A 13,508-nucleotide genomic window follows, 5' to 3' on the forward strand; every position below is an offset into this window, starting at 1 on the left:
CATTATGCCAGTGTATAGATCCATGGTGAGGCCCCACCTGGAATACTGTGTGCAATTCTGGAGGCCGCATTATCGCAAGGATGTGCTGAGACTGGAGTCTGTGCAAAGAATGGCCACCCGGATGGTCTCGGGACTCAAGGATCTTCCATACGAAGAACGGCTTGACAAATTACAGCTATACTCGCTCGAGGAGCGCAGAGAGAGGGGAGACATGATCGAGACGTTCAAGTATCTTACGGGCCGCATCGAGGCGGAGGAAGATATCTTCTTTTTCAAGGGTCCCACGACAACAAGAGGGCATCCGTCGAAAATCAGGGGCGGGAAACTACGAGGTGACACCAGGAAATTCTTTTTCACTGAAAGAGTGGTTGATCGCTGGAATAGTCTTCCACTACAGGTGATTAGGGCCAGCAGTGTGCCTGATTTTAAGGCCAAATGGGATCGGCACATGGGATCTATTCACAGGGCAAAGGTAGGGGAGGGACATTAGGGTGGGCAGACTAGATGGGCTGTGGGCCCTTATCTGCCGTCTATTTCTATGAGCTGCCAAACATGAATAAAGTGAGAACCTGTATTTATATGGCTGTAGTGGCTTTTTGAAATCTTTTTGAGAAGCAGAGCTGTTAGTTATCTGCAACATTTTTGCAAGTATCTTCATTCTAACTAAACAAAAATTATTATGGATCTCTGTAGGATTTTTAAGATTGAGAGGTTTTAGTTTTGCATTTAACATACTGTAAGAGATTTGTTCTTGCAAATATACCAGTTGATACTGGCACTATGACACAATAACACTGAGCTTGTGTAAATGTACTTTCTAGAGTACTTAGTCCACTTTATTTGTACCGTATTTATGTGAATGATATCCATTTTTTTCTTGCCATTGACAGAGCCAGAACCTGTTATGATAAATCAGTTGCAGGCAATTTTTGATGAGCTACTTTGATGGATGGCCGAGCACCGGTTGATCCTTAACATGTCAAAGATTGAATTATTACTGATAACAGCAGGATTCATTGATCAATTCCCTACTGATTATGTGCTCACAGTTTCTCATGTAGTAAAACCCTCCATCAACTACCATTGAGTTTGCTTCCTTCTCTGAAATCATGGGAAAAAACTGTACAACTTCTATCCTCAGCCATCTTTCTACAAACTGTGCTTAACTGTGGAGGCGTTTTATAGAATCATGCAAAGCACCATCCATTTTGGCAATGAATTTTTAGGTATCATATATAGAATATGGCCTTAAGTCTTTGACAGCTTTCAGAGATCTTGATGTCAGTGGCATTCCAATGGTGCTAGGAATACTAATTAAAACTTCTTTGTTAAGGTGTGAGTGTCTTTTCATCCTTTGTTGATACATTTTCATATATTTTATTAAGCTATGATCCTCTCCTACACTGATTCAGGCTCTACAAGAGTGATTTACAGAGAAGTGCTCTCCAATAAAATAAATCCTTAATGATCAAGATGAGCGGACGTCTGAGCGGGTCACAGCGAGTTGTGGAGATTTTTTTTCCTTCTACACTTACTGATGAAGCGCTACTCTAACCCGAATGGGGAAGAGAAAGGGAACCAACCGCTCTAACCCTCCTGCGCCCGGGACCCCGCAGCGCATGATTCAGCCAAAGATCTTGAACGCTTTTGCCCGCACAGCCGTGGAAAACCCCTCTACCTCGGGGGTGAGACAGGAACTTTCCGGCAAACTCAGCATAGGAGCTGCCCGGGCGTTTCTGAGCCCGGAGCAGAGATCAATTCCTCCTCAACCTGGAAGTGCTTCAATGAAGGGAGCTGCAGGAGTTCAGCAGCCTGATGTGGGAGGAATGGACTCCAGCAGTGGAGGGACACCAGTACCGGAGCCTTTGCAGGACTGTGTTGGCCAGCTAACCCCTGACATTACAGAGGAGAGGTGAGAGGAGCTTCTGGAGGGACGAACATCAGTTTTGGGGAGCTTTAAAGACCTGAGAAAATTGATATGGAAGTGCTTTGGCAGGCCATGTCTATCATGGATGCCAACCTAAAATTGAATCTTTCAACTATCAAAACCAACTATGGGACTATCTATTCCAGAGTGGAGCAACAGGGAGTGTGACTAACTAATTTGACTGAGAAATTGGAGAAACAGGAAGAAAGTTTAAAGGAAGTAAAGACTGTTCAATTGGAAATGGTTAAGGAAAGATCATTTATTTCTCGTAAGATGGAAAATTTTGAAAACTCACTTAGGAGGAATAATTTAAGATTTTTGAACTTTCCTAAATGTCCCGTCATCTCTCCAGTAGAGATGATGAGAAAATATTTCTAAGAAGTCCTAGCCATTCCAGCGGACAATTTACCTCCAATTGTTAGGGCTTATTACTTGGATATTAAAAGACCTCAATGAGAATCTACCCCTAAGGGAAAAATTGAAGACAATGTTGATCTATTTTTATTTCTGGAAAGTTCTCTTGAGGTGGCAACGGTTAGGAAATTTCCTTTTCCCTTTCACTCCCTCCTTCCAGTGTGAGCCGGGAACACACGCGATCGCGTGGTCCCCGCAGCCCCCACCCCACCGGCCCGTAACGTTTAGCCAGCTCCCTCCCTTCACCTCACCTTAGTTTGCAGACTTTCTTTTTCGGCGACCTGCATGCGCGGCTGCTCAGTGTTCAATCTTCTGCTCTACTGCAACTTCCTGTTTCCAGTTGCGTCAGAGTAGAAGATTGAACACTGAGCAGCCGCGCACGCGCGGCTCTTTGAAAGCTTGCGGGTCACCGAAAAAGAAAGCCTGCAAACTAAGGTGAGGTGAAGGAAGGGAGCTGGCTAAACACTACAATTGATCGGGCGGGCAGGGGCTGCGGGGACCGCGCGATCCTTGATGCCTCACTGCGAAGACAAGACCATTCACCGCTCCATGGGGCGGTGAATGGCCTTGTCCCCGTCCCCGCAGCGACTGCTATTTTTCTTTCCCCGTTCCGGCGGGTTACCCGTGGCTAAACGCAGCTAGCCGCGGGTAACCGCCACTGTGTCATTCTTTGGCTCAAACCTTACCATAGCCAGAGGAAAGCACCGGCACTCGGACTCAGTCAGACAACTTCACCAGCAAGTGTAGCTGTATTCCCCTGCTGTCTACGGAGTACCCCCTTTACAGGTAAGCAACTTTGCTTTCTACAGCTATCCAGCAAAAGGCTGTTAAATTGCCTCAAAAATTTAACACACATATCATTGCTTTTCAAAGGAAATATATTTGTCAAATAAACAACCAACAAACCAAATAAATGATTCAGATTCAAACATTGTATAGCTGTATAATTAAAGACTTCCTGGTATGTGAACTTACTACACAGCAAATTTCATTGCATTTGTGCCGTCCACACAAACGTTTCTTGTTGCATCGCTTGTCACATATAAATGTAAGATCCGCTGTTGTCAAAAACAAAGGCATACTAATTTAAGAATAATAAAATATACCTTTGACCAGATATTTATGACATAATGCAATATACTACGCTTTGCTCCTCATTCAAATGAGGTTTAGAGCCTACAATCTCTGAAGCTTGATGCTTACCTTCATTTCTAATGAGGGCACATGGAACTTCCTAGAAAGCAAAGATGAACAATTTAGAAAACAGCAACCAAACTAACCTAAAATATAGTAAGGAAAGTCAAAAAGTTAATCTATATAGTCCAATCAAGTATAACGAGTCAATTTTTGAGATGGAGAGGAAAGGATGGCAAATTGTCCATGCATGATCCACTACAGAACACCAACTGTGTAGAATTCCAAAGTTTAAGATGGTACAGCTTAAAAAGCACTGGTTCCTATTTTCAAAGACTGGTAAAATCTTAGTGAGGCATACAGTAACTTTCTACACCTCTTTCTGGAGGATTAAATTTCAATATTACCACTGGAATACATCTCATATGTTTCAAATTTATATCCATGCCTCTTTTTCAGCTTTATGAAAAAGAAATTAGATTCTTACCCTGCTAATATCTTGTCTAGTAGACAGGTGTGTCATTCTGGACAAGCAGGTAATTTCCCTGTAGCTGCGAGCTTTGCAGAAGGAATCCACTCTGAATATTTTCTGAATCCCTCCTACTTCACAGAAGGCTAGTTCTAAAGAAGGCAAGTGCCCATTCGCAAAACATAGGTGAAGTAGGGGGTGTGGAGAAACTTCCCAAACAAATCTGTTCTGCTCTAAACATAACAAACATGAACCAGGAACAATTAAACAGAGAAACAAACATTGAACAGAAGCATTTACTACCGCAAAGTGCACCAGGAATAGACTACTCTTCATACCCCTGACTGGCATCCAAGTTACAGGCTTGAAGAAGAACATTCTGAGTGAGACAGTGGGCAGGCACAGGAAATAAATGACAGGGCAGGGGGGTCCAGAATGACACACCTATCTATCTACTAGAAAAGATATTAGCAAGGTAAGAACTTAATCTCTTTTTTGGTGCAATAGGTGTGTCATTCTGGACAAGCAGGAGAACTCAGACAGACCCGTGTGGTCATTTGCCACTTTCTGAATTATCACCACAAGGTTGAGGTGCCGCGTGCATTGCGGCAAGGGAAAAAGCTGCAGTAGGAAAACAGGTCCATCCTGTGTTTTCAGGACTACTCGGTGGAGGTCGCCCAGGCTCGGAGGCGCTTTTCTCCCTTGTGTACCCATTTGATCCAGCGGATTGTCTTCTCCCTCCTGTATCTCGTGCGCCTGAAGGTGGTCCATTCCGGCAGAACTCACCTGAAGGCCCCTTGTGAGGGGCTGCGAAGCTGTGAAGGGTCTTCCTGGTATGCTGCTGGCTGACTGCACTGCGGTCCTTAGGCCCGGTCTGGGCCTTTCAGTTTGGTTTGGTTGTTCTTGTGGACCTGTTTGCTATGTCCTAGACTGGGTATGGCTGGGTGCTCTAGAGTTGGGGTGCTTGTTCAGACTTTGAGGGGGGAGTTCTGTCCATTCTGAATCGTGTTATGCTATACTATGATAACTTGAGGGGTTGCTTGTTTATTTTATCTTGTGTTCTGCTTCCTCTCTGCTTTTGTTCTGTTAGAGTTCTTTTCTGGGGGAGCGCAGGAGTTCTTTAGGGGGGTAGGTTCCCTAAACCTTCAGGGAGAAGTGGGAGAATTCCTTGGGACAGAGTTTGCTGACTGGTGGGGGCCTTTGTAGAGTGTTAGGGAGTGGTGCTAGTGGTATCCTTGCCCTTTCTTGTATCTTTTCTCTCTTTAGGATTTCCTGGGGGTGCTTGGGATGTCACTGCTTTCTGAGGTAGTACTATAAGGATCCCGGGGAGGGGGAGGGTGTACACAGCTTCTTGGAAGTGATGCCCTGTAGGGTGTGTAGAGGGCTGGGGGAGTGGGGGAGGTTGGGAGAGGGTGAAGGGAGAGGGGGGAGAAACCTTGTACGGGCTGGTGGTGACATGGGCTATTCTTTGGGGTTCTGTTAGCTCTGGAGGAGTAGTGGCTGGGACGCCTCTCTGGATCTTTTATGGAAATTAGCATATCTGCATGGTATCCTCAGCTTAGAAGTCTCTGGAATATAGGTTGACTTCTTGTGTGTAGGGGGTATCTACTCCCCCATAAAACGATATAAAATTTTACAACAATTGAATTGTTCTAAAACTTCTATAGTATTTTTTACAGGAGACCAGGTTATCCTCTGCAGAACATGCGAAGCTCTGTACATGGTGGGTAGGAGCCCATTTGGAGGGGGGAGTGCTCATTTTAATTCGTAAAGGTATCCAAATACAGACACATGGCGTGTTCTGTGATACCCATGGGCGCTATATTATTGCTTCCGTCGAGCTTAATAATAGACTGGTACTGCTGTGTAATGTCTATGCTCCTAACAATCCTTGGTGCTCACTTCTTTAGGGGACTCCGCAATCATCTCTTGCAATTTGGTGATCTTCCCCTGATACTGGGAGGGGATTTCAATGATGTGCCCGATCCCAAGCTGGATCACCGAACTCTGGAACAGCTTTATTATCCTGCTTCGGAGTCTGACCTCCCTCCAACTCTTCCGAAAACATTTAAAAACATGGCTTTTCTCTAAAATGTAACGACCTCTCCCTCTTCGATATACTAAGTCTCTCTAAACTGCTCTGTACCAAGTTCTTCTACTTTTCTTTGGAGTTCCTTTCTATATCAATTCCTGTAAACCGTGCCGAGCTCCACTTCTGTGGAGATGATGCGGTATACAAGCTTAAGGTTTAGTTTAGTTTAGTCTATAGGTAGGGAAACTACCCTGCCTTGTACGGGGGCCCAGACCTTGGAATCCTCTTTGGGGTTGCTAGATGTCTGGAGAGTGTTACACCCTTTAGAGAGGGATTACTCTCACTTGTCTAGGGCACATGAGACGTTTTCTCGTATCGATTTGATTCTTATTTTGCGTGTGCTTCTCCCCAGGGTCCTGGAGGTGGAGATGGGACGCATAGAAATTTCTGCTTCAGCAGGAACTTGTCCAACCTTGTCTTGAATCCCTGGAGGGTGTTTTCCCTTATAACAGACTCCAGAAGAGCATTCCAGTTCTCTACCACTCTCTGGGTGAAGAATAAGGAATCTATCTCCTTTTAACTTTAGAGAGTGCCCTCTCGTTTTCTCTACCTTGGAGAGGGTAAACATTACATTACATTAGGGATTTCTATTCCGCCTGTGCCCAACCTGTCTTTATCTACTAAGTCTATTCCCTTCATTAAATTGAATGTTTCGATCATGTTCCCTCTCAGTCTCCTCTTTTCAAGAGAGAATAGGCCCAGCTTCTCTAATCTCTCACGGTACAGCAACTCCTCCAACCCCTTAACCATTTTAGTTGCTCTTCTCTGGATCCTTTTGAGTAGTACTGTGTCCTTCTTAATGTATGGCGACCAGTGCTGGACGCAGTATTCCAAGTGGGTGAGGGCGTACCATGGCCCGGTACAGTGGCATGATAACCTTCTCCGATTTGTTCGTGATCTCCTTCTTAATCATTCCTAGCATTCTGTTTGCCCTTTTTGCCGCCGCACCTATTGTCAATTGAGACATTATGTGGGCTCCCTCCCAGAGGCCTCCTTGACCGGGGACTTTGAGATTCGCTTCTGTGCCTTTTTGGAGGCGGATCCGGAGACAGGGGGTCTCAATCTCTTATTTCCATAAACAGATATTAGCTCTCAGTCCGCCTAGGGTTTTTCCTTCTGTTTTGGAGGCTTGGCAGAGCGATTTGAGAAGGGACCTTCAAGGGGACTTTTTGCTGGATGTGCTAAGGCTCACTACGGGCTTGGTCCATGGTGCTGACTAGCGGGAATGCCACTATCGCACAGTCCTGAGAGCTTATGTTCCCCAAAGTCAAGCTTATTATATGGGCTGTGTTGACATTCAGTTATATAGGTACTGTAATATTGAGGTGAATTCCTATTTTCATGCTCTCTGGAGCTGTGAGGGGATCCAGGCTTTTTGGAGGACTATGGAATCCTTTCTGTAGGAGCTCCTGCGGGGACTTGTTTCGGTTTCTGCCCTTTCAATGTTCTTTGCCCATTTCTCTTTGTTTTCAGGGTATACTTCCGCAGAAAAATTGTTTCTTGGTAAATGTTATATTTTGGGGAAAAAGTATATCTTGACTTGCTGGTTGTCTCCCGAGCCACCCTCCTTTTGGTACTGGAGGAATCGACTGCATGAGCTGATGGGCTGGGAAGCTCGATTGGCTTACTCCTCCAGACGGAACAGAGACTTTGTTACTACCTAGACTCCGTATTTGAACATTTTGTCTGCTGAGAGTCTTAGCTGTATTTTGAATAGACTTCAATTGTATACTGCCCTACCTGTATAAGTTTTGGTACCAGTCTGTAGACAGTTTTTAGGTGGGGGGATTTGAGAGGTGTGATTGGGCGGGGTCCTTGTGCTTTGGTATCCCTGTGGAGGATATAAGAGTACAGTCCTCCATGGTGGATGGCTGCATTTTGGGAGGGGAAAACATTTGAATTGTGTTTTGGAGTTTGTTTTGCTGATGTCTGCTTCCTAATAAAAAGATTTCAACATAAATTACGCTTGTGGCATGTCTATCCCCTCTCTCTTATGGGCAGAGTTGGCCTCATGTGCCTCCTTAACATGATTGTGATTCCAATCTGGCTTTGTTTTCCAAGTTCTTCCCTTGTGCTTATGTCGGGATGAGATCAAAATTATTCATTTATTTCAGAAGTTTCTTTGGAAGGGCTGTCGCGCATGGCTCACTTACTCACAAGCGGCAAGACCTTACTATAAAGGGGGTTTAGGCTTGTTGAATCTTCGTTATTTAACCATTGTATGTGGCATGCGGCATCTCAATGACTTTTTTCGAGGTTCTGCTGATTTCACTAACACAACTTTAGAACTTGCCTGTCTTCAGGGGAAACATTTTAGTGCCTATTTCCACTCTGTTTCTTCCTCTCAGCCCTCCAATTTGATGCTTTGTGGTCTTTGTTTGCCCCTACGTAGGGCCTGGCAATGAGTGTGTAGGTTCCATGGCATTAATGACCATGAGTCCCATTTTTTGCCTTTCAGGTTTAACAGATGCTTTCTGCCTGGCATGGTAGGCTCATGGTTTGCACGATGGGAGGCAAGAGGGTTGAAATTTTTGTTTCATCTGGTGAAGGAAGATGGCACAATGAAGTCCTTTGAGCAGCTGCGCCGTGAGCATGGTCTTGCTTATATGGATGGGTTTGCCTATTTGCAGATCCAGCATTATGTGGTATCCTGAGGAAGGACAATTTGAGTTTGAGCAGGTAGGAATTGTTGTCCACTGCTTATACTTTTGGTTCCCAGATGAAAGTGCCCCTCATATTTCACCATCATTATTTGAAGGATGAGACTCCCTTGCCTGATCTTACAAAGGTACAGAACTCTTGGTCCCAAGATCTACAAGTGTTATTATCTGATGTTATATTGACTGCTTTAACTAAACTGCCCTCTCTGAGGAAATATATGTACTTCTGGGAATTGCACTATAAGCTGTTATTTCATCTCTATGTATCTCCTAGACGGGCATACCATGCTCAGTTTTGACCAATGGGAGCTTGTGCTAAATGTGGTCATTCTGATGCTAACTTGGCCCATATGTTTTGGTCTTGTCATGCCATACAGAATTTTTAGACTGGAATCTTCACTTTTATTAGAAATATTTGGAAGATGACTATTCGACTTACTCCTACTCTTCTTTTTGGGGTTCTTCCATCTCATCATCCCAGACAGCCGGGATCCAGTTCCTTCTTCAGATGGTCTACTTTGATTACTTTAAAATGAATTTTACTTAAATGGCTGGAGGTGGCTGCCCCATCTATTTTACTGTGGAGGACTCAGATTATCCTGTTGTCTTGAGAACTGAGGGATGTCACTGACTTTTCTATTCTGTGGGGTTCGCGCTTTCAAGTGACCTGGGAGGCTTTCTGGAACATGATGACATCCTTGGCTAGGAGTCGCATTTTGAATTATTGATTGTGTTGTACTGAATTACATGTCTTTTTGGTTTTACATAAGAACATAAGAATAGCCTTACTGGGTCAGACCAATGGTCCATCAAGTTCAGTAGCCCGTTCTCACGATGGCCAATCCAGGTCACTAGTACCTGGCCAAAACCCAAGGAGTAGCAATATTCCATGCTACCAATACAGGGCAAGCAGTGGCTTCCCCCTTGTCTTTCTCAATAACAAGATTATGGACTTTTCCTCCAGGAACTTGACCAAACCTTCCTTAAAACCAGCTACGCTATCCGCTCTTACCACATCCTCTGGCAACGTGTTCCAGAGCTTAACTATTCTCTGATTGAAAAAAAAAAAAAAATTCCTCCTATTGGTTTTAAAAGTATTTTCCTGTAACTTCATCGAGTGTCCCCTAGTCTTTATAATTTTTGACAGAGTGAAAAATCTATCCACTTGTACCCAGTCTACTCCTCAGGATTTTGTAGACTTCAATCATATCTCCCCTCAGCCGTCTATTTTCCAAGCTGAAGAACCCTAACCATTTTAGTCTTTCCTCATACGAGAGGAGTTCCAACCCCTTTACCATCTTGGTCGCTCTTCTTTGAACCTTTTCTAGTGCCACTATATCTTTCTTGAGATAAGGAGACCAGAATTGAACGCAATACTCCAGATGAGGTCACACCATGGAGCAATACAGGGGCATTATAACAGTCTTAGTCTTGTTAACCATCCCTTTTTTGATAATTCCTAGAATCCTGTTTGCTTTATTGGCTGCCGCTGCACATTGGGCGGAAGGTTTCATCGTATTGTCTACGATGATACCCATCCCCAAGGTGGATCCTAGCATCCAGTAACTGCGATTCAGGTTATTCTTCACAATGTGCATCACTTTGCATTTGTCCACATTAAATTTCATCTGTCATTTGGACGTCCAGTCTTCCAATTTCCTAAGGTCCACCTGCAATTTTTCACAATCTGAATGCGTTTTACCAACTTTAAACAGTTTAGTGTCATCTGCAAATTTAATCACCTCACTCATAGTTCCAATTTCCAGATTATTAATAAATACATTAAATAGCACCCATGTATTATATCATATGTTTCTTGGGGTGGGGACTCCGAAAGGGGGGAGGAGGGATGGATCTCATGGAAAACTTGTATGCTCTGAGCACTGTTTTGTTAGATGAATCCTCTGTACCTGTTCTTGTTGTTGGCTCAATAAAAATGATTTGATTATAAAAGATTTTCTCATGTACAAAGGCATTTCTACACATTAAAAGATTTTATAAAATTAGCCCCAAATTACACATGTAAAAGTATGCTCAGTGAAAATACATACATTTATATGACCGTAGTACAGGCAAGATCAGGGGTGGGTTTTAAGCATGGGGCAGGATACAGGGCAGAATCACAACTAACATGCAAGTCACCTAACTTTTTATTGCTCTAGGTACAAAACCTTAGATTGCAAGCCCAGGAGAGACAGGAAATACTGCATATAACAAAGTAAATGTAAACTACTTTGGTTGCACCACAGAATATCATATTATCCAAGGGAACTGGTAATAATCATATACTTGGAATGGTGACAACCAGATCATAAAATTCAATAATATAGTGGAGTTTATTATTATTGAATTTTGTGTTATTCTTCCAGTCCTCCTTTGTTTTCATAGACAACCAGATCATTAAATATGAAAAATACCCACATTCAATGAATATAAAACATTTATTTATTTTAAACTTCTAAACCTAGGCGGGTTCCAAAATGCCCCTCATACCATATATACTCGAATATAAACTGAGATTTTTGGAACAAAAAAATGGTCCAAAAATGGGGGTCTCAGTTTAAATCTTAGTGTTTAATGTTATACTCATATCTAATCAGTTAAAATATTACAGTCTTAAATTCTATGAATTAGGACTTCCAAAACATACTTTTGTTTTGAAGCCACATCTGCAGGAAATATTTGATGTGCGAGAGCAGGGCCCACATTCTCCTTCATGGCAGAGGTTTTCACATGTATGTATAAAATCTAATGAAAAGATAAGAAATTAAAATTAGATCTTATCCATTTATATTCTTTCCTCAAGTCCCCCTAGAGCAGTCTCGTTGCCTGGCTATATACTCTCTTGAAAGTGGAGAAAAATTTGTATTGTAACTATGGCAAATTGTAACCTGTTAACTGTATATTGTGTATGTTGACCTGTAACCTGTCCTGGGCTCTTTGAGGAGGATGGGATAGAAAACAAATGAATTAAATCACTGTATACAATTTTCTGTGCTGCCTAGAAACAGACAATATTTTCGTACCAAAACTCCTCAAAAACTCTTGGAGAAACTAAACAGAAAATCTGAACATAAAAACACGACTTGGAAAAGCTAGAAATGAAGACAAAGCTTGCTTGTACTACACTTCTCCCTCCGTATTTGCGGTTTTCGTTATTCACGGTTTTTAGCTTCCTGGCTCCTCCCCCCAAATTACATCAGCTTGCATAGAGAAATTGCTGATTCCAAGCATTTACCGAGAAAATCGCCAATTCCCAGCACTTTCTTCACCGTGTTTTGCCTCTCTTTCAGGAACAGGCCAGGTCTTCCACCATGTTATTCATGGTTTCACCATATTCACGATGGTTTTTAATAGAAAATAACATATGAAAACAACATATGAAAAAGTTATTTGCGGTTTTTTTGTATTTGCGGTTCTTTTAATCCCCTATCACAGCGAATACGGAGGGAAAAGTGTATATCTCTATAATCATATCTGCTACGCTATATACTGTACACCTAAGTCGCCAGGATGAGTTTTGGATAGGGTTGGACAGACTCAAGGAGAGAAAATTAGCAGATAAGACCTCATTTCACCTACTTAATTATCCCTTCAGGCTAGTCCAGATGCTTGGGATGTACCAATATTAAAGTCCCACTAAGTATCACTAGTATTAAAGTCCCACTAAGTATCACTAAGTAGTGGGACTTTAATATTGTTGCTTTGGTGCACATTTTGATTTTAATTTGGGATGTACCAAAGCAGTATTCTTCAAGGATGGGAATTAGCACTACTTGCTGACAACACACAGGCCCCAGAAGTTGCATCTTGTTTGGGCTGCACATCTAATCTGCAGTGCTTCACAAAAGAATGCAACATCACACCCATGTATGTGGTTGCTCTACAAATCTCTTAAAGTAGAATGAGTTTGTATCCCACCCACAACATCCAAGCTTGAGTCAAATGAGTCTTGAAAATAGAAAGAATTGATCTGCTTGACAAAATGCAAATGGAAGCAATTGCCTCTTTAATCCAAAAAGTATTTTAGTTTTCAAAGCTGCTTTTCCTTCTCTAGGACCACCAAAGAGGACAAACCGCCTATCAGATATCCGAAATTCACTGACTCTCGACAACTAACAGCAGAGTGACTCCAACATGCAACTTTTGACAAATGCTTGCACCCATCAATATTACCTGACTGTCTTTAAAGTAGAAAAGGAATGGATTAAGGTGAAATGGAGTAACCACATTAAGAAGGAGGAACCACATTCACTTAAAAAATATTATGAATAGCTCTCAACAGGAAAGAGCCTGCAACTTTGAAACTCTTCTTACCGAACAGATTGCCACCAGAAAACACTTTCTTCAAGGCAAGATCCTTAAGAGTAAAACCTCAAAGACATGCACCAAGGCTTGCACCACTCTTTGTAATGGGTCACAATCTTTAAATGAACACTAAAGAAAGCAAACGCCAGACCTGTATCAAAACCAACACTATAAAAACCAAAACTATTAATGGAGAGTCCTGGTACTCCAAACACCAGACTTTATAAATCTCCAGACTCTCTGCCAAGAAAGTAGAGATTTTTTTGGAATTCAACAAAGTTGCTATGACTCTAAAACAGGGGTGGAAAACCACAGTTCAAGAGCCATAATCCAACGGGATTTTTAAGATTTCCATATAAATATGCTTCCATAGGCTGTCCAGTGTGAGGGTCATCTTTGAAAGCAAAATTGCAACCTCATACAAAATACCGGAAATGTCCCACAGTGCAGAAATGGAAACAGCATGTAATACACATCAAAACTCAGCATATAACAAATGACAAA

The 13,508-nt window shown here is 42.5% G+C and overlaps 1 protein-coding gene across 3 annotated transcripts in view; it reads right to left on the reverse strand.

Annotated features, from left to right (window-relative positions):
- The window catches only part of NFX1 (nuclear transcription factor, X-box binding 1), a 261,059-nt gene that overhangs the window by 141,418 nt on the left and 106,133 nt on the right, over positions 1-13,508 (reverse strand). For all 3 annotated transcript variants that reach the window (XR_004538087.1, XR_004538086.1, XM_033930649.1), the window contains exons 11-13: positions 11,347-11,444; positions 3,545-3,575; positions 3,317-3,399 (exon numbers count right to left, since the gene is read on the reverse strand). Coding sequence is in view for 1 of the 3 variants with exons in the window: in XM_033930649.1 (XP_033786540.1) it covers positions 3,317-3,399; positions 3,545-3,575; positions 11,347-11,444 (212 nt within the window). In the remaining 2 variants the exon portion in view is untranslated. The remainder of the gene's footprint in view (positions 1-3,316; positions 3,400-3,544; positions 3,576-11,346; positions 11,445-13,508) is intronic.

This window comes from Geotrypetes seraphini, chromosome 2, assembly GCF_902459505.1.
Source record: "Geotrypetes seraphini chromosome 2, aGeoSer1.1, whole genome shotgun sequence".
In the NCBI taxonomy this organism is placed as follows: Eukaryota; Metazoa; Chordata; class Amphibia; order Gymnophiona; family Dermophiidae; genus Geotrypetes; species Geotrypetes seraphini.